The 25,934-nt window shown below is 40.5% G+C and overlaps 1 protein-coding gene across 1 annotated transcript in view; it reads right to left on the minus strand.

The window, feature by feature from the left end:
* Positions 1 to 629: 629 nt before the first annotated feature.
* Positions 630 to 25,934, minus strand: part of KCNB1 (potassium voltage-gated channel subfamily B member 1) — a 180,957-nt gene continuing 155,652 nt past the window's right edge. Inside the window, 9 exon segments of the mRNA XM_032218605.1 lie at positions 630 to 865; positions 868 to 1,296; positions 1,299 to 1,797; positions 1,799 to 1,905; positions 1,908 to 2,210; positions 2,213 to 2,357; positions 2,360 to 2,514; positions 2,517 to 2,540; positions 2,543 to 2,701. Coding sequence (XP_032074496.1) covers positions 630 to 865; positions 868 to 1,296; positions 1,299 to 1,797; positions 1,799 to 1,905; positions 1,908 to 2,210; positions 2,213 to 2,357; positions 2,360 to 2,514; positions 2,517 to 2,540; positions 2,543 to 2,701 — 2,057 coding nt within the window.

The following is a 25,934-nucleotide window of genomic DNA, read 5'->3' on the forward strand; positions in this document are numbered from 1 at the left end:
AGGGATATTTGGATTTAGTACAAGTGGTGCAACTCACCCTGCTGATTGTTTTAAAATAAAAAAATAGATTTTTAATGCATCTAGAAATACAGAGAGAAATGTTTAAAAGTTTATTTCTCAATTCACTGCATTTGTGATTTATAAGCCTACCCGAGCCCTGTTCGTCTTCAGACCTTGTATTCATCAGAGAAAAAGGCATGGATGGGGGATGTTTGGAATAGTTACCTTTAAGCATAAAGTGTTGCGTTTCTGATCACATCTACCATTTGTTCTAGTATTTGACTATAGATGTCTAGATCACTTTAAGATGACAATGCAATTCAGATACTGGTATTGCCATAAAAGAGGGTCTATGTTAAAGGAGTGAAGAATGGAAGAATTGGTCACACTGACTTCTGTAAAGGAAGTTGAAAGGAGATCAATTTATGATCAAGATGTGCACAAACTTCATTTTACTTATGACTGTCGTGTGGTTGAGTCAGAATTTGGAGTAGATTTCAGAGGAGGTATTATCCTTAATCCCATTTCAAGACATCCTTCTGATTTTTACAAAACAGGTGGCTTGTTCAGTCAAAAGTTCATGCCATGCAGAATCTTTTCTTGGTGTGTCGAGTGCAAAGGCATTCCTGTCAGTTGTTAGTCAACATTCTGCAGCCCTGATCAGATATTTTGATCATGTTTGTTACTAGTCCTCTTCCTCCTCCACCACCACCTGGTAATATGTGAACCTCAGGTGAAATATGATTATCTAATTTGATAGTTTCCTGGTTACCATGGGTTTCTTCCAGTGATATTTCCATGGAATAAAGGCAATTTTGCCCTAAAAGCTTGTGTGTAGAGGACAAAGCAGCAGTTGCTAAGCGGCCTTCTCTGTTTTACAAACATTATCTCGTTGCCTTATATAGCCTCTCTGAGAAATGCTGTATTTGGGGCTAGTATGGCCTGAAGAGGTTTTTGGAGGACTTGAGTCATAGAGCAACTGGCCTTCATCATCTGTGTCAGCATCGATAAATTTATGAATGCCAGCATCATGGAAGTTCAGAACAATCGGTGCCTGCTTCTCGGGTGACTTTGTAGGGGTTCTAGCACTTGCAGTCGTATAGACAGAAGTTTCTGGACTCATCAGAGACCGATCAGAATATCCAGAACTATCTGTGGCAGCCCCTGTAGCTCCCCTGTTCTTGATGGGATCTGGGTATATTCTTAGGACATTTGAAGCTGCTGACCCTACAGCATCCTCTTCCATAAAATTAACCTTTAGAGATCTCAGTTTTAGAGGGTTGATGAGTTTTATTGAACTTTTGGGCTCTCTATGAAAAAGGTAGAGCAATGGCGACTTTCCAGATTTGGTTTTATTTCCATGAATTTGGACCCACTTCCTTCCAGTCTATATGGGTCCTGAAGGGGAAGTTTCCCACCTTTGCTGGTCAGTGTAGTGAGAGGGCTATGAGAATATCTCCCAGCTTCGGGAAATTCAGTCATGCAGCTTATGTAACTGTCAATGCTCGACATGCTTCTCATATCAATTATTCCATCTGCCCGAGTAGTCAACAAAGGGACCATTGGGCCAGGAATGGCCTCCATTTCTAGTTCTTCTTTTTGCTTACTGGGTTGAGCTGTCTCCTTTAAATTGAGATTTGGCTGTGACTGAGCTTTACTCATTTTGTTGTACATGTCTTCCAGTTGCTGGACGTTCAGATGCTGAGGACTGGAGGAAGACCTAGCTTTTTCAGGTGAACCTTGTTCCTTTGTCTCCAAAGATTTATTGGAGCTAGTTTCAGAGATTGATCTTTTGGGCCCATTTCCATTTGCTTGGGGATAAATGATTGTCCTGAACTTTATCCTTTTTGCCTGCATTTTCTCCCTTCTTTTCAACAACGATGTCCATCAATTCTATGCTACGTGAAAAGCATCCTTCAAATTCATGGACACAATGCTTCCATTCCTTTTGGCTCTTTCAAGGGCTTCCCTACGCTTAATGGCTTTTTCCTGCCTCTTCTGTTCTTTGTAGAACTCTGAAAAGTTATTTACAATGATTGGGATTGGAAGGGCAATCACTAAGACTCCAGCAATACAGCATAACCCACCAACAATCTTACCTAAAAGGGTCTTAGGATAGATGTCTCCGTAACCAACAGTTGTCATAGTTATTGTGGCCCACCAGAAGGAGGCTGGTATGCTCTTGAATTTTGTATCCTCCTCATCTTTTCTGCAAAAAACACTAAGCTTGAAAAGATCATACTGCCCATGGCCAAAAACAAAATAAGTAATCCAAGTTCATTGTAGCTTCTCCTCAATGTAAATCCCAGAGATTGCAAACCAGTTGAATGCCTGGCCAATTTTAGAAATACGGAGTATCCTCCATGATACGAAATATCTGGACTACCCTCCGGACATTTTGGAACTGAAGTACACTTTTGTTGGATTCTGTGAGGAAGATGGTGACATAATAGGGCAAGATTGCTAACAAGTCAATGGCGTTCAGGGGTCCTTTGAAAAATTTCCATTTCTTAGAGAAGAGAGGAAACGCAAAACATATCCATTGTAAACCATGCGATGCACACCGCCTCTACGTGGGCTAGCTGCGGGTTATCTGAAGGATTTCCGTACTCATCTGTGTCCTGAAGCTCAGGAAGAGTGTTTTAGAGGACAAGGCAATTGTAGAGAGCATCAATGAACATGATGGAGATAATGGCCAAAAATCTGCAAAAGAAAGGAGAAAATTAGTCAGTACCACAAAGAAATCACATGGCATCTTACATTTGCTATATTTTTCAAAGAAAAAAAAATTGGCTTCATACAAATCGATGAAGTAAGGATGTGTCCATGAAATATACCATAAGGCCTGTCTTATGAAATCAAATCCAAGGCCCAAAACAAATCATCAAGGCTTATTGTTGTGTTTCTTAAACTGTTGGTGAAACTCTTTAGAATCAGATTCAGAATAGAGCTGGAAGGGACCTTGGAGGTCTTCTAGTTCAGCCCCCTGCTCAAGCAGGAGATCCTATACCCATGATGACGAACCAATGGCAAGTGTGCCACAGATGGCCCACGGAGGCTTCTCTGCTGGCACACAAGCCCCAGCTGAGCTCCACCAAGCATGTGCACACGATACAAGCTATTGATATACATGCAACAGGATTGCCTCATAGGAGCAGATAGAGGTAAATCCTAGAGAGGCAGGAAATGCATCACTGAACAATGGAGATGAATGCTAAAGGGAATAAAGCTGCATACAAGGCTGACATAACTCCTGTAACAGTGTAGGCATGCACGGGGGGGTGCGGGCCTGTCGTGCCCCACTTATGGTCCCAGGAGGCTTCAGGGAGGCCTGCTAGGCCCAAAATGGGGCACAGGGTGGGACGCACAGATGCACAGGGAGGCCGGGGGGCACAAATGCATTGTATTATGGGTGTGGGCACATGTGCACACGCTTTCGGCACGCGAGGACAAAAAGGTTAGCCATCACTGTCCTATACCATTTCAGAGAAGTGACCTTCCAATCTCTTCTAACTCCCCCTAAAGAATATTGACATTTCCCCCAACAAAGGTATTTATACATCTCAGAAAGGCAGGAGAAAGGCAGGTAGTCCTCGATTTACAACAGTTTAGTTACAGTTTAAAGTTTAAAGTTACAAACAGTATTGAAAAAAGTGACTTATCACTATTTTCCACACTTTCACACTATTGAAGCATCCCCATGGTCATGGGATTTACATTTGGATGCTTGACAACTGGTTCGTACTTATGATGGTTGCAGGGTCATGTGAATCACTTTTTGCAACCTTATGATAAGCAAAATCATGGAGAAACCAGATTCACTTAACAACTGTGTTACTAATTTTAATAACTGCCATGATTGACTTAACAACTGTGGCAAAAAAAAGTTGTAAATGGAGTAAAACTCACTTAACAAATTTCTCACTTAGCATTATAAATTCTGGGCTCAATTGTGGCTGTAAATCGAGGACTACCTGTAATGCATAAGTAACAGAGGATGTAAGCATATCTATATCTATATCTATATCTATATCTATATCTATATCTATATCTATATCTATATCTATATCTATATCTATATCTAATCTATATCTATATCTATATCTATATCTATATCTATATCTATATCTATATCTATCTATCTATCTATCTATCTATCTATCTATCTATCTATCTATCTATCTATCTATCTATTCATAGGTAAAGGATCTCAAAATACTATAGGTAATGGAGCGCAGGTTATTTCCTGCAGCTGCTTCCTTTAGAAATCAAAAGGGAGAAATAAACAATAAAACATGAAAACATCTCACATAAATGAAGAGGCAGCTTGTGAGCACCAGGTGTCAAGAGAAAGAACAATTTCCCATTGCAAATCAGTGGAATTGTTCTAATAAGATAACAAACGTTGGTCTTATATCTCTGTATATCAACTTGATTTAACTCAATTCCATTCATCTAAGAACTGTTTTTCCCCTACCAGTATGGGAAACCCACCCAACTTGTATGTTCTTGTGTTGTAAGTTAGTTGAACAGACTCTTGATCATTGTATAATTATATTTTGGAATAGTATTTTTTGGTTTATATATTGTTTTTTCTTTTGTATTGGTTATTAACCACCCATTACTTATTTAAGAACAGCCATATATATTTCTAAATAAATAAATAAATAAAACTGAATAGTTGTAGTGATTTCTAGAATCTCTATCAGGCCCATACTTCTTGATTCCCAGAATGTCTTCCATCTAAGTATCAAAACCATCCCTTATCTTGCTAGCCTTTGAGATGAGAAATGTTAACTGTCTGTTGACTAAGTGGTTATATCTGTATTTTCCTTGCTTAGGGGTAGCAGTAGCTCCTCCATTTACTTTAAAAGGCATTACAGCATATTTTCACAACATTAAAGTCTAAAAAGTACTTTTTCTTACGACGAGCCAAGTTTGCTTCAAAGGTGAACTGGTATGCACAACACCAGTGCCTTATTGTACAGTCACCTGCATATGTTTCTCTCCAGGGATTTATATTCCACTCAAATGGCTTACAACCTTCAAAAATACTAGAAACAGATAATAAAACAGTAATGTGTGATGCAAAATATCAGCCACCTAATAAAACAGCAATCCAAAATAGTATACAAAATGCAGTCAAAGCACAGTGCTAAGGCCCAGCACATCGTACATCATCGGCTTGATCAGATAAAAGCTGGATGGAACAATTTTCATTAAACAATGGAATTAAGCAAGAGTGAAAGAGGACGACTTATTTCATGATTTGGGTGTGGCTACCAAAGAACATCCTTTCCCTTGTCCAGAATAAGTATGTATTATGAATATCTTCATATTGTAAATAATACTGTCTTTCGTCCTTAGGCTTTCCCCCTCTCTAAATAATCTCTGGTGAGTTGGTAGAAGTGTTTTTATAAATTCTAATTATAAGATTTGGTGAGAAAACATTTAATACTCAGGAGGTGAAAATTGCCGCAGAAATCTCATTGGGAAGAACGAGTCCCTATTACTTGTTCAGCCAAATGTTTACTCTTTTTAAAACTCTGAAACGGGTTATATTTTGCAGCTACTGTAGGATAATGAGATTGGGAATGTGTGTATGTGGTCTGTGCTTGTGAGTGCAATGTGAGGGGGAAATATATATATATATATATATATATATATATATATATATATATATATATATATATATATATATATTAATATGTGTGTGTGTGTGTGTGTGTGGTGTGTGTGTGAGAGAGAGAGAGAGGAGAGAGGAGAGAGAGAGGAGAGAGAGAGAGAGTGAGGGAGATTTCAAACATACAGTATGTCAGGCTTGGAAGCCATCTTTGTATTGGGCCTCAAGCCTGCCACATATTCAAACATATTCTACTGTGGAAACTGGGAGTGGGGGGGGATTGTATGAGCATGGGAGATATGTAGCCAAAATAACATTCCTTTAGAGAGTCAAGATCATTTTGTCCCTGCATCTGTAATGATGTGGATGAGAGGAATCTTCCTTCGTGACAGTGACTGACTGGGCGATGTGATTGGACATATGAGTCCTGGGGCAGGGTCTTGAACTTTCAACTGGGTGGGGAAAACCTGGAAGCTTTCAGATTCACGATTTTCCCCAGATGTGCCACATGGCTTCTTTAATACATTTGGACTTTGAGGAATCTCTAGCCTAGGATCTCTATATTGATTGAGGATGCTATTTGGAACCCTGACACAGTAAGCATGATGGGAGGAAATGGCTTCATTATTTATTTATTTAAATTTATTAAAGCTCCCCAGTTCACGCTTTCGGTAAATGGGCTTTCTTATTTTTTTTAGAGAGAATTTAAATTAATTATTATGAATGCAATGAATATTAATAGTTTAATGTTGCCCTACCCTCTTTTTGGAGGGCATCTACACACTTGGATTTTATAAGTGTGTTTCACATATATATTTAGTAACCAGAGGTCTGGTTTCAGATGCAGTTTCAAAGTCCAAGTTGACAAGATGGGATGCTTGATCATTGCACAGGATTTTCTTTATCCTTATTTTTTTCCTGCCTACTTTCCCTTCTTAGAGGGAAATCATTTTAAATTCGTCTCTCTTCTGTAGACTAAATATAGTTAAGTATCAGCAGAAGCCTCTTAAATGATCAAATACTGAATGCACTAAATCCATGATAATATTAAAGAGGGTGATTTAAAACATTCCAGGTTTTTGCCTTTACACGGGGTTCATTAGCACTGTTGATATTATAGTAACTCTGTATTGTCAAGATCACTCTTATTACATGTGTAGAAACCATGTTTAGGATCTTTTCCTATTAGGCTGTTGTTGACCAAATGTTGTTATGTTTCATCTGCCCAATGCAGCATGGATTTTGTAGTTAAACCTCAGATAATTTTCTAATCCATTGCAAAAAAAAATTTGGCTCTTATCAGCACTTCTGTCTTGGAGTATAATAGAAGACAAGCAGATTCTGGGAACACAAAGTAACAGCTGGTTTCAGGAAACTTCTCTCCACATTTAATTACTTAAGCCTTGTAAATCAAGACATCTCACATTTAATTTTGGGACTTCGGGACAATCAGTGTTAAAGAGATTGGGAGCACTAAACATTTTCTAAGTAAAGGCTAACGATTGTATGAATCAAACAAATGTTTCTTCTGAATTTTTCCATTATAGGCATCTTTCCCTCTAGGTCACAAAAACCTAGAGTAAAACTGCTATTAAGCCAGGCCAGTCATTTAGGAAGATGAATATTCTTATCTATCTTTCTTCCTTATGGGTGTTAACAACACAGCATCAAATTGATTCTGAATTTTCACTGACGGACTCAGGATGGCATTCATAGTGCCCCTTCTCCAATTTCTTCCCATAAAATTGTGCAAAATAGGTTGGCTGAAAGAAAGTCAGTGGCCCAACTGACCTTCTGTGACTGAAGGTGATCTGGGTCTCTTCAGTGACAGTTCAACAATTTAGCCATTATATCTGACTGTTATATATATTTGCTGCCAATGGGGAGAACACCAATAGGATATTCTGTCAAAGATACTGAAATAGGTTGACCTGGAATTAGTTGTGTCTTTAAGAAAAGACAATAATATTACATAAAGTATATGAAGATATCATCATACATTGCTGGAACTACGTATTTGTGTTTTGCCTCCTGATATAAATATAAGTTGAGACATTAACACAATCAAACAATCAGATCATTTGCTCCCCTTGTCCCCAAATGCCCACGTTTAAATAATTTTCTGTCTTTGTATGGGTAGAAGCTTTTCTCAATTGGAGTACACAGCTGCAGCAGCCAAATGCATGGCAATGCCAATTTTACCCCATGTTCATACAGTACAAGCACTTTCTTTCATCCCTGCTCCATAATCTTAAGTTTCCCTATTTCCTTGAAACACCTTTCTTCTTAAACAGCCCCCCCCCCATGACATGAAAGCTTCATTGCAATTCCGTCCCCTTTTGAAATACTGCGTTCACAGAACTAAACCAGACTATTGGTTATTATATCAACTAATGATATGATTTAGCTCCTTCAAAATGTTCATATTCCCACCTGTGGGGACCCGAGGTGGTATTCAACAGGTTCTGACCAGTTCAGAAGAACCGGTAGCGGAAATTTTGAGTAGTTCAGGGAACCAGTAAATACCACATCTGACTGGCTCTGCCCCCATCTATTCTCTCCCTCCTGAGTCCCACGTGATCGGGAGGAAATGGGGATTTTGCAGTAACCTTCCCCTGGAGTCGGAAGGGAATGGAGTTGTTACAGTATCCTTCTCCTACCTCGCCCACCAAGCCACGGCTACCAAGCCATGCCACGGTCACAGAACCAGTAGTAAAATTTTTGAATTCCACCACTGATGGGATCATGAAATTTCTACCCACCACCACCCCTGCCCCAGAAACATAAGGATAGTATAGTGCCACAGCATGGCTGACGATTTAAAACACAAATGAAGAGGTATCTGTTGCTGATTTGGGCTCTGCCATTACCTACTCTCACTTCTTGTCTAAGTTCCAGTCGCCAGGAACTTATCAGAGATGGTATGTTGTGAAGAAGATTCAATTGTTCATAGCAAGGCTGCACCTGGCAAAGTGATTCATAGCAAGAGGTTCTGTTGCTTTTGTAATCGTAACACCAAAAAATAGCACTTCTTAAGGGGCTGCTTCAGTACTGTACTATACATAAGATATTTTCCCATCTCTTTCTTTACAAAATGTTAAGTAAAAAAATGTGGTGTTTGGTGCTTTTCACTTTGGTTCAATCAGTCAGATGCCAAGAGAGCATGTATTAGAATTTTCTCAAGGGGATTGTAATGAAATCAAGAGGAGATTTGACAATGGAAGGATACATTTGTCAATAATTTGCTTATGTGCAATTAACAAAAAGGTTTAAAATGGATAAAATATTTTATAGTTTTAAACAAAATAAGACTGAGTTTGAAACAGACTTATGTTCTAATGATGAACATGTTATTGTTAAAATGTTGTTGCTGAAACCTGAAAGAATCCATGATAAAATGGGCTAAGATGTTTGGCTATAATATAACAGTTGGCCAATAGGAACAAACGTTATTGAAAAGATTGAAATTGACATTTTGTTTTAGTTGAGAATGTTGATAACATGATTTGTCATAGAATCATAGGGTTGGAAGGGACATTGGAGGTCTTCTAGTCTAAATATCACTGGTATTTGTCACCAGAGAAATTGTCTAGAGCAGTGTTTCTCAACCTTAGCGACTTTAAGTCCTGTGGGCTTCAACTCCCAGAATTCTGGGATTCTGGGAGTTGAAGTCCACAGGACTTAAAGTCGCCAACGTTGAGAATTGAGAAACACTGGTCTAGAGCTTGGGTGTCAAACTTGCTGTGTCACATTGCTGTCACATGACGTATTGCAACTTTTTAACCTTTGCAGAGCTGGGATGGACTGCGGGCTGCCAATTTGACAACCCTGGTCTACAGGGTATAAAATCATTTCGGATCTTTGCTGGAAATGCGAACAACAGGAAGGGACATTTTATAATGCTTGGTGGCTATGTAAAAAAGCTTAAAAATTGAGTACAAATCAACGCATTAATTCATATGTTTTTAAAGGTGAAAGTACAATTGAAATCAAGGACTTTTATTTTGGGACTAATGAACAGACAACTAGAAAAAAAGTCATGGAATGTTTTTCTTACACTGTATATGACAACTGCATCAACACTATTATATGCTCAAACGTGAAAAGGTTCAACAGTCTCCACAATGGAGGAATGGTTGGTGAAGGGATGGAACTTGAGATTGCTAAATTAACTTATTTGATTAGAGAAAAAAAACAATAACTCTATTTATGGCTGATTAGAAAACCTATATAGACTTTTTGCAAAATACAGAAAATGTACTTGTGATTTGTGGTTTTGATGATTGGGGGGGAAAACTGAATAAGAGAAAATAATAAGAGCTTTCTTTTGTAATGATAGAGTAAGAGATAATTTTGCAAGTATATTTATGTTTGCTTCAAATGAAATCAGAAGGCTTCTTCATTCCATTTTTTCCTTTATGTCCTTTTGCTTTTTTTCTTTATTGCTTTTACTCTTTGCATTAGTTTTTATGTTCTTTGTAAAACTTTCAATAAAAATTGTTTTAAAAATTGTTACTATTTTTAAGCCAGACCTCCAAATGGAAAAAACCTTAAAATAGAAGATTCATTTGACAGCCGTTCAAATAGGGAACACTTTTAAAGAGAAAATTGTCCTTTGTAAAATGCAGCACTGACCTCACTATTACTCTTTTTTTTCCCAACATGGAAAATACTGATACTTCAGAACTACCTTCAAACCATTAGTTCAACTTCTGACCCTACGTTCAGACAGCAGTTGAGTAAAACTCTGCTTATAGCTGCTTTTTGCACATTTGAAACTGCTATCTTGTTCACAATCACTGAAAATCACTGATTTTCAGAAGTTTTGTGTTCCAAATACTTACTACCTTTATTGCATTTTTCCAATATCGTTCCCTATTTATATGTACTTTTCCCAAGAACATTGCACTAAGCCAAGAACTCAAAAGGATGTTGAACTAAGATCTATGCTTTAGATAAAATATTTCTATCACTTTGAAGTGGTTCTATCTGCCTGCCTGCCTGCCTGCCTGCCTGCCTGCCTCCCTGCCTGCCTGCCTGCCTGCCTCCCTGCCTGCCTGCCTGCCTACCTACCTACCTACCTACCTACCTACCTACCTACCTACCTACCTACCTACCTACCTATCTTCCTCATCATCATCATCTCCCCCCCTCTCTCAATGCAAGACAAATATTAGCATCTGTCAAAACATTTAGAAATGAGTGACTAAGTGGTCTTCAGTAGGGGCTCTCTAATATCATTGCATTGATTGATTTGATTGATTTGATTTGATTATATTTATATGCTGCCCTTTTCCCCCGAAGGGGACTCAGGGCGGCTCACAATTCAAATCAGGGAAGCGGGGTACAGACAAAAAATAAAAGACGAAACACAACAATACATAATTTAAAAACACACAACAGTCATACCATTCGAGACGGGGGCAATGATAGGATTGGTTCATCAGCAGTGGTACAAGTATTGTGATCAGTGGCTGTATCCTATGTAGTGTTGCTCTAGGACATCATGGGAAATATAAATTGGCAGCTGCTTGAGGTTGGGCAAAACAATGCCCTTGGAGAAAATATATGCAAAGGCCAAAAGAAGGCATAACTGATGGACTATGCCAAAGTACTGGGACCTACCTTGCCCCTCTTCTAGCATTTTTGGTATTGATGATAGCTGGGTAATAAAAAAAACCAGCTATCTTCTTAGTTCTTTCTTTGCTGCAGAAACTAACTTAGTCTATTAAATTTTACGTTGGTCCAAATTTTATGCTGGTTGGTTAGGACTGTTTTCATAATCATACTCCTATTTTTCCTTTATGTACATACTGTACAATTGATTCAATTCTAATCAGTAAACCAGTTTGGGATACCAATCAATCAGGTAGAAACTGTGAGAGTGAGTTCTAAGAGAGCGATGGCTCCCTCAGGCATCAGAATCATCTAGTTCCTCTCTCTCAACCAGTTTTGGGTGTGGCTTGGTGGGCGTGACATGACATGGCATGGTGGGCGTGGCAGAAGGATACCGTAAAATCTCCATTCCCTCCCGATCATCTGGGAGTCAAGAGGCAGAGAATAGATGGGGGTGGGGCCAGTCAGAGTTGGTATTTACCGGTTCTCCGAACTACTTAAAATTTCCACTACCAGTTCTCCATAACTGGTCAGAACCTGCTGAATATCACCTCTGCTCTCAGCCCTAGGAGGAGGCTATGACAAAGTACTTCTGAAAAACCTTGCCAAAACCAAGGACTTATCCTGGCTGTTGTCACTGATTTAAAGGTGCAAACACACACACACACACACACACACACACACAAACGAGAGAGATAGAAAGGAATTCTACTTCATCAAAAAGTGAATCCAATTTTGGAAGAAATGGCCAAACTATCAAATATCCTAATTATTAAAGTAGTGTAACATCTTCACTTTTTAAAGTCCAACAAAGTCAGTGACAACCAGTATATGATAAAACAACTGAAAATACCAAAAATATAGTCTCAAATATAGTCTGCTACAATCATTTGTTCACTAAGAAATTCAGAATGCAGTTCAGATCTTACAAATTCTCATTCTCTCTCTATCTCTCTCCGGTGCTATGTGTTTATGAGCTTAGCTTACATGGAAAAGGGTAAAGCAGCTTTAAGTTGCACTTGTGAAATACTACCCAAAGATTGATATTGTCCTCACCATTACTAGGAAGGAAATGCTACACACTGTACAATTACCACCATAGGCAATTGCTTCTAACCATGATGATGCAAACATGATGAAGTGCTGATACAACAAAGCTTTGCCAATTTGTACTTGGGTCACAACATCACAAACAAGCATTGAAACATACAATCTATTTGGCTGATCTCCCTTTTCTTTTTGGTTTCCCTGCATATAAAGGGTTGAATACAACTAAATGATTTTTTTTTTAAAAGATACAATAGGACCCTGGCAAGCACTAAGAAAGATACCCAAAGATACATTGTTAGGAAACTTCACTATCTTGGGTCTCAGCCTCCTAAATCTTAATTTGAAAGACAAATTCTTAACCATGATGCTGTTAGTTGTGAAGTCGTGTCCGACTCATTGCAACCCCATGGACAACATTCCTCCAGGCCTTCCTGTCCTCTACCATTACCTGGAGTCCATTTAAGCTCATGCCTACTGCTTCAGTGACTCCATCCAGCCATCTCATTCTCTGTCGACCCCTTCTTCTTTTGCCCTCAATCTTTCCCAGCATTAGGCTCTTCTCAAGTGAGTCCTTCCTTCTCATTAGATGGACAAAGTATTTGAGATCTGGCCTTCTAAAGAGCAGTCGGGGTTGATCTCCTCTAGGACTGACCGGTTTGATGACTCGCAGGAGTCTTCTCCAGCACCATAGTTCAAAGGCCTCAATTCTTTGGCGCTCAGCCTTTCTTATGGCCCAACTTTCACAGCCATACATTGCAACTGGGAAAACCATAGCCTTGACTATATGCACTTTTGTTGGCAGGGTGATGTCTCTGCTTTTTAGTATGCTGTCTAGATTTACCATCATGAATCTAGACAGAACCATGATGGTTCTTTCTAAAAATGTTAAATTTATAAAAACTGACTTATTGGAGGATCAAGCGGTGGTACAACTTAAAGCCATAAATAAAATTATGTCTATTACTGTTCCACTGTTGTCATGACAACCTCCCAAAGTCATCTAACCTTTACCATATTAATGCTTGTTCATTACAAATTAATTCCACTGGCCCCAAAAATCACAATCAGGAAATAATTCTGAAGTGACTGTATGCATCTGCTTTTAAAAGTGCTCTGACTTTGTGAGATAATAAAAACTAAGCTGGCCCCCTTCCCCCTCTCCAGACAGCTATATAAGAGGCAACACAAAGATTTTCAACTCTTGCTCCATTCCCAAATAATCCTCTACTACAATGTAATATTTTGCTCCATTGCATTTTGATGTTGAATGGCAATTATCAGTGAAAGAGGCAAGAGGAATGAATAAGCAGAGAAACTACAATAGTAAACAACCTCTCTTGTAGCCAATAGTAAGCCTGACAATAAGGGAATCTTCAAAGCTGTCAGTTTTTCTTGGTTTTTGCATATCTTTCCTTCTATGCCAAGTTGCAAAATCTTCTTAACAAGCACAACAACATGCCAGCAGGGGTCTCTTTGCGACTGAGTGGCAGCGAAACCTATGCTTCACTGCACTGCAGTCAACATCACTATAACTGCCATTCACTCACAAAAGGGCAGAATATGCACACATTCTCTCCTTCTTCTTCCATTATGGTTAAATGCAACCCTCTTTCAGATATCAACAGGATTATAACCAAGGGCTCACTGCCACCGGAAAGATTCTAGAAGGCAGTCTAAACATTAAATCAGATGTTGCCCTTGGGAGATTGGTAGCTTTCCAGTCCAGTGACAGGCACGCTTGTGTTTTGACTTTCAGGCTGCTTCTTCCCCATTCTTGATTTTGCTGACATCCTTCCAGATGACAAATTTGGAGACATCAGATCCTTTGCCCATCCAGCTTTAGGTCATTATGATTGATTCTAATGAAGATATCCAGTTTTAAATTTTGTAAACTTATAAGGAAACTTACAAATTTTGAGAGAGGCAGGTTCATAAATCCAATCAATCAATCAATCAAATCAATCAATCAATCATATTGACAGAGTCCGAGTTGGAAGATACCTAAAAAGCATTAAGTCATACCTCCTGCACACTGCAGGATTCAAATAATCCCCAATAGATAGATCAGAGGTGTCATACTGGATTTCTTTGAGGACCGGATCAGCATTGTAGTTCTCCTCCATGGGCTGGCGGGAGAGGGGGGGGTGGAGAATGGGAAGGATGCCTCCTGCAGCACTCTGCCAGCCAAAATGGGCCATGGGGGGGGGCGCACATCTGTTTCATTTTTGGCCTGAAGGGTCTCTTGCAGCACTTCACTGGCTAAAATGGGGCATGCCCCCCCCCCCAAGCCTTGTTTTCCACCTCCCCTGCCTCCAACAGCACTATGCCGGCCAAAAACAGGCTGCATGGATGCCCCCGAGGTCATCATGCGGCCTGTTTTTGGCCTCCCCGGCCTCTGACCAGCACTCTGCCAGAAAAAAACAGGCCACACACCCCCTGTACATGGCCTGTTTTGGCTGACAGCGGCACCGCAGGCCGGTCCTTTAATATTTCCAGCCTGTCCCCACGGGCCAGATTTAAGCACCCTATGGGCCAGACCCAGCCTGCAGGGTTTGACACCCCTGAGATAAATGATTATCCATTCTGTTTGAAAACCTCTATTGAAGGGAAAGAAATCACTTCATGCAGTAACTTGTTCCACTGAGTAATAGCTTTCATTGTCAAGATGTTCTTCCATAGGAGTAATCTGTACTACGTACTTCATCACATTCATTCTAGTTTCACCTTGTGAGCATGTGAGGATAAATCTGAACTCTCAATAATCCTGGCATGACTACCCTTCAGATATCTGAAAACAACTATTGTGTCCTTCCCAATCTTTAGATATCCAAAGACACATATTGTGTCCTTCTCAACCATCTCTTCTGAGACTTAGGTCTTTTAACCATTCCTTGTAGGACCTGTTTGCCACTCCTTTCACCATCTCAATAGCTCTTCTCTAGACTTGCTCCAGTTTATCAATGTCTTTTTTTTAAGGTGTGCAGAACTGTTTGTAGTACTCCCAGTAAAGGCAGGGTTGAGCAGGATAATTACTTCCAGTGATCTGGACTTTATTCCTCATGATTTCCATAAAAATGTTTGCTTTCTATCCTCCTTTTAAAAAAAATATTACAAATTGAATGAAGAAAGAATTTTATTTGGAGGAAGGCATGAATCTCCTTTGTTGGAGATAATTTACAAGTTGCCACTATAAAAGCAAGAGCTCCAGTTTTCTATAAAACAAATGAATGCAAGAATTCTGTGGACACATTTGGAATAGTAATGTTTTAATTTCTTAGATAAAACAAAATAAGTGTAATGATCATTCACTGGCAATAGCATAGCGGCCAATAAAAGGACCCCCCCCTCTCTTTTGCAAAACCTTTCAAATTATGAAAATTTGGAGCAGATGAAAATAATTTCAGCTGAGATCCTTCATCAATCTTCTCCAACTCCCATGATTTTCAAATAGGCTGGTAAGGGATTATCTAAATGATGTAGAGTAATAATAGATTTAGCAGAGAAATGTGCTGCTAACACTGTATTCCCCCCATCTGTGATGCCATGGTGGAACACTTGAGAATTTCATTCAGAAGCATTTTTCAGCAAACCAGTTCATATCTCATGGACTAATATAGGTGCTTTTTAATTTTCCGCTTATCTCCAAATTTGCTTCATACTCCTCCAAGCAGATTTGTTTAGCTAGGTTGCAAACATGTTCCAAGTTAGATTTAACCGCATCTACATTTGCTTACTTTGTGGAAAAAGTAGAAACCAGAGTAAAACAGATATGGTAAAAAAAAAAGGAAAAATGGATGAAATGGACTTATAAATAGAAGGTGACATTGGACAAACCCACTGGGGTGTTACATCCCATCAGTGTGATGACTGCTTCTAGCATTGAGTATATGACTCACGCTCCAACCCTAACCCTTTTTAAATTAGTGATACTACCAAGTTAGCTGTTAGGGAAAGGCACACATTATTTGTACAAACTGAGATTAATAAAGTGTTGGGATCCTTCCACTGATGTTAGGGCATTCCAGAAACACAAAATTGATTAGACTGTATTTTCTACTAAGATGAGTTCAGAGAAAAGAAGCAAAGGACCAATAAGATAACAAGAAGTAGAGGATCACATCAGATCTCTGCTTCCTCCAAGCAATTACTGTTGTCAATATTTCAAACGTACAGAAATGAGAAACAACATTTGAAAGCCACACTTTCAATTAGCCACATTTTATTAGCATAAAATGGGACTAACAAAGCAAACCAGCTAGTTGGCATGCAAATGAAATGGCATTGGTTGCTAAGAGCATGTATATTTTTTGCAGCTATTGCAACATTCTTGATCATGATCGTCTCATGCCATCTCCTGCTTATGAACATTAATGAAATACACATTTCGCATCACACTGCGGGTACAATAGATGTTCCATTGCGCTGCCTTTTATGTCCCTGTTCATCTCACACATGAAAGAAATTTCAGCGTGCATCATTCTATGAACTAACAAGTTCAGAAGGTGATGTTCCACTTCCTATGCATTCAGCATAAAGTATCTGTAAACAGCCATTATCAGTTGCTTTGGGATAGACATTTTTGTAGGCAAACATTAGCAAATGAGTGGTGCCAGTGATACGGTCCATTTCATAGTTATGTCTATGAGAGAATCACATTCACATTCGCAATGTATGTCTTGAGCTATTTTTAAGTTTCCATTCCATCCATGCACAAACATTTCTTTATGATAAACTAGGCATATCTTATCCCATAATTTGCAATTATAATAGGAGAAAAGTGAGCCAATTTGCCTGTCTTCAGTGAAGAAACACTTTCTTCAGGGGAAACCAACATTAGATGAGTTCTAGTAGCTACTGTGATCCAGTCTGGCAGTTTAAAAATAATCAGTATTCCAGTTAGCTGTTATGGTCTTTGTCACAATGAAGATATAGAGAAACGTTCCCTATTTCAACATCCTCCAGATGTGGTGGTCTACAATTGTCAGAAACATTGGCCATCGTAGCTTTTCATTTGCCACAGTCATTGATTCACTTGAGTTATATCTTTAAAAACAGATAAAACAATGCATGGGACATAATCATTAAAACATAATGTACCAAAAAGAATTAAAAGAATAACTGATCATTGGGAATTGCTCAGGATCCATTTGCTTATTGAAAGGATAGAGTCGTCATGATTTTTCTAAACATAAATAACATTGGGGACAACTTGATCTCTGGAGGGAAGGCTTCCACAGGAGTGGGGCAGCTATGCAGATTCTGCCTCTGGGCTCCTACCCTCCCAGCTTCTTTAAGAGAGGTGATCTGCAGCATTGTCTCAATTCTATAGGAAGAACACAATCCATAGATAAGCCAGACCCAAGCCATATAAAGTTTGATATAGCATTATCAATATTCTGAACTGGAATCAGAAACTTGTTGGCAAACAATGCAGAGCATGTAATATCAGCATTATACAGCTAAAGTGCCTCTCACCATTTAATATATTCTGGGACATGCTGTCATATTGGGGAAGGCTGCAACCAAGCAGAGTACATTTTGTTGGTAACTGTTATTACCGGAGTTTTAATTATTACTCATAATGATTTTTAAAAATAATAATAATGCTGAAGCAATTGTAGTCAATCTGGAGTCATGGTATGATCTAGAAAAGATTGCCACTACTTGGATGCACCTCTGGTTTGCCATAGTTGTCTTCTGACATGTTGGCTTAACTACATAGTCTAGTCTAGAATTGTAAGACTTTCGGTTGTCTCCAATCTAGATCCGATCCACTAGCTATGGAATCCAGAAAAGCCAATCCCAATTTTGCTTAGTGTAAGGAAGGAACTCAATGTGCATAACTAATCTGCAGGGTATTATGTCATGTGAAGAAAGCATAGTGGGTTAATTAATAAATTAAAAGGTGGGCAAAGGATAATTGATGCGCAAAATATAGCCTCTCATTATCAAGACAACCCCTGCCTTCTCGAGGTGCCCACCGTTTTCCAACAGAAGGGGCTCTGTCGACTCTTGGGCCCGGCGAGCTCAAGTAGTACTCAGCCTAGAATCATGGATCCCGTTGATTTGGGATGCATGCGACTCTACAGCGAAGGGATTGGCGATGCCGTACCGACGCTAAAGACTTAAGTCAAGTCAAGTAAGTCAATAAATTAAAAGCATACTGGATTAAATTAGCTAAGTATGAACTATCAAGTCTTACTAAGAACTGTGCAGTTCTATATATCCAAAGCTGTGTGCTCTTTGTTTAGCTGTGTATCAAGTAACAGCTTGATATGGGAATTGGACTATGAGCTGCTTCCTTCATGCATCAGCACCACTTGATTTCTCTTAGCTTGATAACCTTGTTTTAATAACTTGCTCTCTTACAGCATGCCCTGAAAATAATGCCATTAGAGGTGATAAAGCTCTGTGCGCTGTTCTTTCACTCATGTAACAAATGTGAGGCTGAAAGATGAGTAAACATGATCCCTAAAGACTGGCAAATGGACTTGAACCCATGTGAATTTTATAGGTAGCTTATTTTTTCAAAAGGGCAATCTTTGACAGCAGATTTTTTAAATTATTTTTTCCCTTCTACAACACCTTACAGTCATTATATCAACATTGTTGTGTCTTCATACCTGTGCATGTATGTAATATTTCGCTTCTATATTTACACACCTTTACACACAGTTCTATATATATTTATAAATATTGTTTTTTGGCTTAATTAATTTTATTCTTGTTTTGCAGTCATTTGTACCAATTGTTCCAAATTTCGTAATATTCCGACTCTTCTTTATCTTTTAATTTCAGTGTTAATTTGTCCATCTCTGCACAATCCAAAAAATTTTTAAATCACTAATTTGTCCGAGGGGGTATTATTTTATTTCCAGCATTGGGCAAATGCTATTCTAGCTGTAGTTAACAGATGTGTTAATATGTACTTAATCTTCTTTGTATATTTCCCTTTGATTATTCCCAGCAGAAAGGTTTGTATTTTATCTGTTCTCCTGTAATTTCTTGTACCCATTTCCAAATTTTTGTCCAATATTTTTGTGTTTCCGGGCAGGTCCACCATATGTGATAATAAGTCCCTTGTACTTTTTTACACTTCAAAAGGGCAATCTTAATCACTGTGCTGCTTTCCCTTCCTTCTTTTTTTTCTCTGTAGTAAGAGTTTCAAATGATCTAAATCTAAAGAAGAAATCTAAAGATGGGGGCACACAAATGCCAGCATTTTTGGTTAAATTATATACCCTTGAAAATCATAGTGTGCAAAAAGGAAATACTGAAAACTGATGGGTCTTAATTACAGCACTGCCAGTGGGCGATATAGTAATAGTACTGTAGGGTGCTCAAAAGTCTGAATTTTAAGGTCAGCATTAGATCATGCACACTTTGAACACAGCCTTTTGAAATTTGCTTCTGTTTGCTTAGGTTATTTTGGGCATTTGGAAATACGCAGAACCCAATTTTGATATCCCTCAGCCTTGCACAAAAATTGGAAACCTTCCACGACTTGTGCAGAGATATTTTATTCTAGTTGCTTTTTCTTCCATTTGGAATACCTTTCAATTCCTAGTAGCTTGTGCTAAGCCCAAAGAAATTTTTACGTTTACGTTTATTAGGACTTGTATGCCGCCCACTCTCGAGAGACTCAGGGCGGCTTACAGATAAAGCAGGGAGGGGGAACATATAAAAATTAAAAAGTACAGACATTAAAATCACACAACTTTCATAACATAAACATTCCAGGCCTGCTGGAAGAGCCAGGTCTTAATCGCTTTGCGGAAGGCCGGGAGAGTAGTAAGGGTCCGGATCTCCATGGGGAGATTGTTCCATAGAGCCAGAGTAGCTACAGAGAAGGCCCTCCCCCGGGGAGTCGCCAGCCGACATTGGCCAGCAGATGAAGGAGGCCTAATCTGTGCGATCTTATAGGTCTCTGGGAGGTAACTGGCAGGAGGCGGTCTCTCAGGTAGCCATGTCCTAAACCATGAAGGGCTTTAAAAGTAATGACTAGCACCTTGAAACGTGTCCGGAGACCAATAGGAAGCCAGTGCAGCTCGCAGAGGACAGGTGTAACGTGGGTGTACCTAGGTACGCCCACAATCGCTCGCGCGGCTGCATTCTGGACTAACTGAAGTCTTCGAACACTCTTCAAGGGCAGCCCCATGTAGAGCGCGTTACAGTAATCCAGTAATCCAATGAAAACAAATGCTGATTTTTCACTACCATTGCTTCTGGTTTATGATAATTTGCCACAGTCAACTTGCCACGGGCAACTCACTGCGGCCAATTCGCCGCAGGACAACTTACTGCAGGACACCAATATCAAAGAAACACTAATATCAAAGGAATACAATAATTGAAGAAAGGATGTAAAAGCAGGAACAGAATGAATTGTAAATGGCAAAAATTATTTTAAATTTTTTTAATTTTTAAAAAAATAAAATAGAATTTTTAAATTGCCCTGCATCGAGTTGTCCCATGGTGAGTTGCAGAGGTGGGTTCCTACCAGTTCTGACTGGTTCTGCTGAACCAGTAGTGGTTTGCTGGCCTGGGTCCCCAGAACTGGCAGTGACCCAGGCCTGCTACGCCTCCGAACTGGTTCCCTGGTCAGCATGGCATGTTTTTAAATCATTTTTTAATGTACTGTGCATGCACAGAATTGCAAAATTGCATGCGTACCGAACCGGCAGTAATGCTGGCAGCAACCCACCCTAGGTGAATTGGCTGTGGTGAGTTGGCCGCAGCAAGTTGGCTGTTGCAAGTTGTCCCATTTCTATCTCTGAAGGTTATTAAGACTGTGAGCAACCAGTAGAGCAGTCATGTGGTGACATTCCATCCATAAAGCACTGTCTTCTAGCAGGCAATCTCTAGTAGAGTTAATTGCCACATGAATGGGAAAGGATGGGAAAAAATATAGAGAAAAAGTAGATCTCTATCCTTCCTATTGGAGGAAGGAAATAGTGTGATGAGGCAGGGGTAAATTAAAATGCACCAAGATATTATTTCAAAACAGTCTGCGTGTCTCATTACAAAGTTCCCTGCCAACCTAGCAGTGCGAAAGCATGCAAGTGAGAGTAGATAAATAGGTATCATTCCGGTGGGAAGGTAACAATGCTCCGTGATGTCATGCTAGCCACATCACTATGGAAATATCCTTGGACAACATTGGAGATGAGCACTGCCCCTATGTAGTCAGCAGGAACTACTGGAGTAAAATCTGCAGGGATTCCTTTCCCTTTCCCTTTAATTACAAATTAGGGCAGATATTATGTGGCATTAACTAGCATGACTTCCTCAAGGAATTCTAGATTGTCCATTTATTTATAGCAGCCTTTCTCAGCCCTCCCGATCTCTTGGGACTGTAACTTCCCAAATTCCCCGAATGTTCAGAGAACATTGCCATTGAAACATATTGGGGTGGGAAACAAGACTGGGGGAGGGAGGCCAAATTACAGCACTATTTCACCCATACAATTCTTAGGGTTCCCCTAGAGAGGAGCAGCTCGTTTAACAGCAATTTTTCTGGTTTATCTGTAGGATGCTTAATGTTATTTTTTTTATTAACTTCATTATATCACAGTGTGTAATTATATTACATCATATAGTATATTAAATTGAATACAATGAAGTATGTCTCTAAATTACCTTGAATTAAACTTTGGAGAGAAAAAGAATAAAAAAAATTGCACAGCTGGTTTTCACTTTATTGCTTTTAATTACCCTGAAATCTGGGATAACGATTAGATAAATATGAATTCCAAGATTTATTCCTTGTATATGCCTGATTTAATCTCAAGAGCCAAGAAAGGATAACCTGGTTAAAAAGAAAGGCTAACTTGCAAGGTAAATATTTTCCAGATGCGATGCTTGGGGCAGAGAGGGAACAATTAAATAAAAGAGATGTGTGTTTGTGTTTGTGTGCATAGTTAACAGATTATAACCCCAGGCATACAGTCTTCCCCTGAGCCCCTAATTTTTCTCTTGGGTCCTCCAAATCGAAGGAAGACTATTCTCTACCTGACTGTACTGCTGTTTCAAATGGATTTATTTGGAGTCTCATATTAATACCTGAATTTCAGGGTTCCAAATAGCATCCAAAAGTAAATCAGAGTCCAAGGCAAAGTATTGCTAAAAGTTCCAATTTATTAAGAGAGCCATGTTGGCACATCTGGGAAAACCTGACTCTGAAAGCTTCCTGGTTTTCCCCACCTAGTTGAAAGTTCAAGATCTTACCCCCACACCCACAAGTCCATCACATGGTCCATCTTCCACTGCCATGCTGGCAGTTCCACCCATTCAGTTCTGGTCAGGTGCAGAGGTGCAGAGACAAAGGATGACCTTGGCTTTCTAGAACGAATTTGGTTATGGCTACATAGCATCTCACTCCTTACAATCCCCCTCCCATTTTCCCATAATAGAAAATGCATAGCAGAATAATGGCAAGTGTGGCAGGCCAAAGATCCAAAACAAAAGATGGCTACAGGCCTGACACTGACCTTGAGATGAAAAAGAGGGAAAACCAGAAACCTGTAGTGCTTTCAATAGACTCCATTTCAAGCTTGTTCAGTTTGATGACCCTTCATTATGATTAGGCATGTAGAGACATGCAGTCACAACACTCGAAGGGTTCCAGATTGGGGAAGGCTGAGTCATTGCTTTATAAATAGTACCGTATCAATAAGAGACAAACAGTATAGAGCAGTATTTGCAAGCTTGGAAGCTCGATTGAATTTAAGTGTGTACAAGATTGCAGCTCTAATCTCTGTACATAGGCAAAAGCGAACCTCTTGGAAGAAGCTTTAGAGCAATCAAACCAACAGCCTTTGAGTTACTCCTCCAGCTATTGTAGCTCCTTGATGACTTGATTACTGGTAGCTTTGTGAGATATATATAGTATTTTGGATGGCACACAACTGGTTCCCATGCTTCCTCACTGGAGTTAATAAAGAGGACTGTGATATAATTGGAACCCTTGTGAGCTAATGGAAGATGCTTGTTGTATTGGCTGGCAAGAGAATCTGTAAAGTGAATGATTCATAGCTTCCTCATACTGGGATTGCTTTGCTCAACCTTGTCTTTCTGGAGCAAGGCTGGTGGGTACGAAAGTCACTGTTCTGACCTAGGTTTCCCAAGAGCATGAAGCAAACTCCTTGTCCCGATAAAAACCCCTTTTATTACTTTACTATGAATTCAACAAAGTCTTTCAAGGGAGGATTTACAGTCACAGACCTTATCTGGCTTGGAGAGCTGCCAGGCCAATATTTGCAAAACTTGGCAAGGAGTTTTGGAGAGTCACAAACCAATTAAGGAACTAATTGTCTCCTGCAAACTCCACTCCACTTTTGCTCCTCTTTTATTTCTTCTGGGCGGGGCCATTCATCATCCACCCAAGTCAATCCCTGTTCTTTAGCTGTTCCCATTGTCTGGCAACTCTGTGCATGTGCACAATGGGAACAGGCTCCAACTGTTCATCTGCCTCACTGATGTCTGACTCTGAAGGCAGCTGATAACTGGCATATAGTTCTGGTCCCCTCCCTGCTTCCGACACAGAGCCCTCATCAGAGCTTTCCCCAGATTCCAGGACTGGCCCATGTTCCTCCCCAACCTCCTCACTATCCAAATCTGCTTCCAGCTCTACTGGGAGGCCACAACAGTCAATCACACTAAAGGATGGATGAGAAAAAGTAATCCCACCAAATGCAGAATTGATGTATTCCAAAGAGACTCAAAATCACATGTTGGCTGAAATCTGGGTACTTGTGATTTGATTATTATTTTTTTTTGCAATGCACCTGGCATCTCTGGAATTGGTTAAAGTCAGGTATCACAAAATAATCATCACAATCAAAATGTATTTTACAAATGAATAAATTGGATACAAAAATGTATATTTTCTGGAAAGGGGAATGTTTGGAATGTTTGGAATGTTTATTATAATTTATAGGCCGCCCTTTTCCCTGAGGGGACTCAGGGCGGCTTACAAAACACGGGAAAGGGGGTACAAAGACAAAAGACATAAGACAATACATAATATTAAAAAATAGAGCACAACATTCATTCATCATTCGGGAGGGGACAAACTAAGATTTTTCATCCCCAGGCCTGACGGGCTAGCCAGTTCTTGAGGGCTGTGCGGAAGGCCTGGGCGGTGGTGAGGGTGCGAATCTCCACGGGGAGATTGTTCCATAGCGTCGGAGCTGCAACTGAGAAGGCTCTCCTCCGAGTAGTCGCCAGTCGGCACTGACTGGCGGATGGAATTCGGAGGAGGCCTACCCTGTGCGATCTGATGGGACGCAGGGAGGTAATTGGCAGAAGGCGGTCTCTCAAATAGCCAGATCCACTACCATGGAGCGCTTTGTGAGTGGTAAGTAGGACCTTGAAGTGCACCCGGAGATCAACAGGTAGCCAGCGCAGCTCACGGAGGATCGGTGTTATGTGGGCGAACCGTGGTGCGCCCACAATCACTCGCGCGGCCGCATTCTGGACTAGCTGAAGTCTCCGGGTGCTCTTCAAGGGCAGCCCCATGTAGAGCACGTTGCAGTATTCCAGCCTAGAGGTCACAAGGGCTCGAGTGACTGTTGTGAGAGCCTCCCGGTTCAGGTAGGGCCGCAACTGGCGCATCAGGCGAACCTGAGCAAATGCCCCCCTGGTCACAGCTGACAAATGATGGTCGAAACTCAGCTGTGGGTCCAGGAGGACTCCCAAGTTGCGGACCCTGTCTGAGGGGTATAAATTTTGTCCCCCCAGCCTGATTGATGGAACATTAACCAAATTTTTGGGAGGAAAACACAACAGCCACTCAGTCTTTTCCGGGTTGAGCACCAGTTTGTTAGCTCTCATCCAGTCTTTAACAGCCTCAAGGCCCCGGTTCATCACTTCCACCGCTTCATTGAGTTGGCACGGGGCGGACAGATACAACTGTGTATCGTCCGCATATTGGTGGTATTTTATCCCGTGCCTCCGAATGATCTCGCCCAGCGGTTTCATGTATATGTTAAATAGTAGGGGGGATAAGACCGAACCCTGCGGCACCCCACAAGTAAGGGGCCTCGGGGACGATCTCTGCCCCCCCACCAACACCGACTGCGACCTGTCCGAGAGGTAGGAGGAGAACCACTGCAGAACAGTGCCTCCCACTCCCACCTCCCGCAGTCGTCGCAGAAGGATACCATGGTCGATGGTATCGAAAGCCGCTGAGAGGTCAAGGAGAACCAGGATGGACGCATGGCCTCCATCTCTGGCTCTCCAGAGATCATCGGTCAATGCGACCAAAGCGGTTTCTGTGCTGTAACCGGGCCTGAAGCCAGACTGGAAGGGGTCAAGATAGTTAGCTTCCTCCAAGGTACGCTGAAGCTGGAAGGCCACCACCTTCTCAACAACCTTCCCCACAAAGGGGAGGTTGGAGACTGGACGGTAGTTGTTAAGAATTGCTGGATCCAAGGACGGTTTCTTCAGGAGGGGTCTCACCACCGCCGCCTTCAGCGCGGTGGGGAGGTGTCCCTCCCGAAGAGAGGTGGTAACAACCGCCTGGATCCAGCCTCGTGTCACCTCACTGCTGTTGGCAACCAGCCAGGAGGGACACGGGTCCAGTATACAGGTGGAGGCGCTCACAGCTCGCATAGCCTTGTCCACATCCCCGGAGGCAACATCC

Source organism: Thamnophis elegans, chromosome 5 (assembly GCF_009769535.1).
Source record: "Thamnophis elegans isolate rThaEle1 chromosome 5, rThaEle1.pri, whole genome shotgun sequence".
Lineage (NCBI taxonomy): Eukaryota > Metazoa > Chordata > Lepidosauria > Squamata > Colubridae > Thamnophis > Thamnophis elegans.